This window comes from Coenobita brevimanus, chromosome 53 (genome assembly GCF_032717465.1).
Source record: "Coenobita brevimanus isolate Jiangsu-jjx chromosome 53, ASM3271746v2, whole genome shotgun sequence".
Lineage (NCBI taxonomy): Eukaryota > Metazoa > Arthropoda > Malacostraca > Decapoda > Coenobitidae > Coenobita > Coenobita brevimanus.
Genome location: NC_137006.1, coordinates 3,292,501 through 3,296,653, shown reverse-complemented (window position 1 = coordinate 3,296,653; position 4,153 = coordinate 3,292,501). Strand labels below are relative to the sequence as shown.

Genomic DNA, 4,153 nt, shown 5'->3' with positions numbered 1-4,153 from the left:
ATGGTGCTGGTGCTGTGGCAGAACTGGGGTGAGCATGTGGGTCGTCAGTTGCCACACTTCCTGGCGGCGGCCACACTCACCGATGTCACCATCACCGTCGGCCATCGATCCGTCCGAGCGCACCGCATTGTACTGGCATTCTTTAGCCCATTCTTTAAGGTACAGGACCATAATATATTGTTCAGGTATATACTCCTCTCTCTCTCTCTCTCTCTCTCTCTCTCTCTCTCTCTCTCTCTCTGTTTTACAGCCATGGAACAGAGGAAGGAAAAACAAATTAAATTAAAAAAAAAATCTCCATCTTGAATGCTGAAATGCACAAGATAATTACGAACACCAGGGTATGATGCTAGTCATGAAGAAGTGCTGTGGAAAGGATGTAGAGCCACAGTCTTTTTCTATCACAAAGCTATGTGAAATAAGCTGCAAAAGGATGAAAATCTGGGCCAAGTTAATGTGAATAGAGTATAGTGGGAAGTAGGATAAGAAGCTTGTGATGGTGAAATAGGGTTGGGATGATGATTATGATTATTATTATGATGATAAGGAAATAGAATGTTTATGATTTAATTTCAATGATGATGGTGATATTATAGAATTAAAATGATGAGATGATGATTAATGAGGATGTAATTTTAGGATGATGATGATGATGATTATAGCGTAATAAATATAATGAAGCAGACTTAGGGATATGATGATGATGGTAGAGTATGATTAATGATGATGATGAAGAAGCTGCTGTGATGATAATAGTGATGATTGTATCTTGTAATAGTAGAATGAAATAGGGTTATATAATGATGATACAGTAGGATTTATGATGATGAAACTCTCTATCTATCTATCTATCGCCAGATGCCTTAATCCTGTAAGGGGTGGCCACAAACAAATCGCCTCCATGTCGCCCAGTCCCCCGCTATTTCACTGCCCTGCTTCTAGCTCACACCCCCCTCTCTTATATGCCCCTCCACTCCATCCCTCCATCTCATCCTTGGCCTCCCCTTCCCTCTCTCCCTTCCTCCACCTCATTCTTATACATACTTTCCTTGTCAGTATCTCATTCACATACACTCTCCTCATCAGTCTCTCACACACTCTCCTTGTCAGTCTCTCACTCACACACTTTCCTCGTCAGTCTCACACATACACTCTCCTCATCAGTCTCTCAATCACATACACTCTTCTCATCAGTCTGTCACCTACATACACTCTCCTTGTCAGTCTCTCACATACACTTTCCTTGTGAGTCTCTCACACACACTTTCCTCGTCAGTCTCACACATACACTCTCCTCATCAGTCTCTCACCCACATACACTCTCCTCGTCAGTCTCTCATTCACATACACTCTCCTCATCAGTCTCTCGCTCTCCATCCTCTCCATACGATGATGTTGATATATACAGAGGATGCTGGAGGAGGTGCGTGAGGAGAGGCCGATGGTGGTGGTGTTCCCCGGCATCAACTTCGACGCACTGCAGGTCATCGTGGCGTATATGTACCGCGGACAGGTGGGTGGTTTGTTTTGATCCCTCGTTAGTGTGTGTCAGGGAAGGTGTCAGCGTTAAGTTGGAGAGAAGGAGAGAGACTTAGGATGCAGCTGTAGGAAGAGAGAGAATGTGGGAGACAGAGAGGGAAGGAGGAAAGAAGTGAGAGTGAAGGAGGTCGTTGTAGAGAGAGAGAGAGAGAGAATGTGGGAAAAAAAGAGAGAGAGAAAGAGAGGTTCACAGTGTTAAGATGTGGGAGAGAGACTGTAGGACGCAGTTGTAGGAAGAGAGAGAATGTGGGAGACAGAGAGAGAAGGAGGAAAGAAGAGAGAATGAAGGAGGCACTTGGGGAGAAGTAGAGAGGGAATGGCAGACAGAAAGAGAGAGAGAGAGAGAGAGAGAATGTGGGAGGCAGAGAGAGAAAGAGAGAGGTTGTTGGATGCAGACCAGGAGAGACGGATGTTCTGCCGGTCACTATGGCATACATTTATTGAGTACAGGTTTGTGTGTTGTTGTGAGTCTGTATTGGCATCTGCTTCTTGCTTTACTATCCTTGTCTTCCCCATAGAATAGTTATGTTTATCACCTACGCTAAAACAAACAACCTCAGAAGGACCAGTAGGGCTGTTGCTGTCTGCTCTCCTTCTGTATTCCTGTATATTATTGTGCAACATCATATCTTAACACACTCAGGCTCGTACAATTTACTTTCGGCTGAACAAAATCATCTTGCATTAGGTAGAATAGAGTACAAGAGTTGCCCTGACCTTACAGTATGTGTCTCTCTCCAGGTAAACGTCCCCTCGGAGCTCCTCTCGCACGTGATCGACCTGGCCAAAATGCTGCAAGTGAAGGGCCTCATTGAACTCCCAGTCAGTATATGTTTATGTGTTTATGATTATGTTTGTTGGTGTGTGTGTGTGTGTGTGTGTGTGTGTGTGTGTGTGTGTGTGTGTGTGTGTGTGTGTGTGTGTGTGTGTGTGTGTGTGTGTGTGTGTGTGTGTGTGTGTGTGTGTGTGTGTGTGTGTGTGTGTGTGTGTGTGTGTGTGTGTGTGTGTGTGTGTTTTTACTGAAGGTAGAGGGTGTAAAGCATGTATGGGATTTATCTGCCTAGCCCCGGACTCCTACGCTCCTTATGTGGCAGCGTAGGATTGGATGATGGATAGATGGATGGAAAATGATGATGATGATAGTTGTAGTAATGATGATGGTTAATGTGGTGATGCAGATAGTGATGATGATAGTGGCAAGGATGGTGATGAAGTTAATGATGATAATAATGATGATGATGATTTTTTTTTTTTTTTTTTTATATACCTAGGCTGCTTCCCCCAAGGAAAGGGAGGTAGCCGAGACAGGACGACTCACTCTCCATTTACTCATCCATTCAAACACATTCATTCGCATCTTAGCCCCAAAGGGAAGAACGGACAGAGCCTCACCGCATCACACCGCACAAGGGTCAACTGTGCAATGCAATCAGTGACATCCGCAGCAGGGCCCGACAGCAGAACTGGTTTACCCCTGCCACATCATAACAGACCCATCCCCTTACCCGCACCTGACCTGACTAGCTGATCAGACCAAATGCGGGAGAATATCCCCTCAGGGCTGCGTCATCACTTATTCATTCACAATTTCTCTCCATTTATTTCTGTCACGCACAGCCACTCTTCCTTGCTCAACAGACATCCCTCCCGCATCCAGCGCTCTCTTCACACTGTCCATCCATCCTATTCGTGGTCTCCCTCTCAGCCTTACACCTCTCACATCAGATCTAGTTATCTTTTTCACCATGCGTTCATTATCCATTCTCTCCATATGCCCAAACCATTGCAACACCCTCTGCTCAACTCTACCAGCTATCTCCCGAACAACTCCAGTTCTCCTTCGCACTTCATCATTTCGCACTCGATCCATACGCGTCACTCCACACATACTCCTCAGACATCTCATCGCCATTACATTCAAACTTTTCCTCTCTGCTACACCCACATGATGATGATAGTAGTAATAATTGTGATGATAGTGAGAAAGATGGTGATGAAGATACGGAAGATAACAATAATGGTGATGATGATGGTGGTGGTGGTGGTGGTGGTGGTGGTGGTGGTGATGATGATGATGATGATGGTGGTGATGATGATGATGATAATGATGATGGTGGTGGTGGTGGTGGTGGTGATGATGATGTTAATGATGATGATGATGATTAACCTTTCTTACAGACCCAGCTGGACACTGTAATAGCTGGCACAGGTGGTAAAGGCAGAGAAACACACACCACCACACCACACCAGACGCAGGGTACGTCTATCTATCTGTCTATTGCCAGACGCCTTAATCCCATACGGGGTGGCCACAAACAAATAGCCTCCACGTGGCCCTGTCCCCTGTTATTTCACTGCCCTGCTCCCAGCTCCCACCCCCCTTTCTCATATACCTCTCCACTCCATCCCTCCATCTCATCCTTGGCCTCCCCCTCCCTCTCTCCCCCTCCACCTCTCTCACAGGGTATGGTACGTCACTATATATTTTTTATTATTATTGTTTTTATTTATTTATTTCAGCGGTCAGGGCTCGTATTCTTGTCGGGTAAGGAAGCTCCCTAACACCCTTTCCTTAGCTATTTATTTATTTATTTTTATTTATTTTATTCCCTAA

The 4,153-nt window shown here is 45.2% G+C and overlaps 1 protein-coding gene across 1 annotated transcript in view; it reads left to right on the top strand.

Annotated features, from left to right (window-relative positions):
- LOC145400713 (uncharacterized) overlaps positions 1–4,153 on the top strand; it is an 18,398-nt gene continuing 14,245 nt past the window's right edge. The window contains exons 1-4 of the mRNA XM_080273148.1: positions 1–159; positions 1,409–1,513; positions 2,281–2,361; positions 3,718–3,751. Coding sequence (XP_080129274.1) covers positions 1–159; positions 1,409–1,513; positions 2,281–2,361; positions 3,718–3,751 — 379 coding nt within the window. The remainder of the gene's footprint in view (positions 160–1,408; positions 1,514–2,280; positions 2,362–3,717; positions 3,752–4,153) is intronic.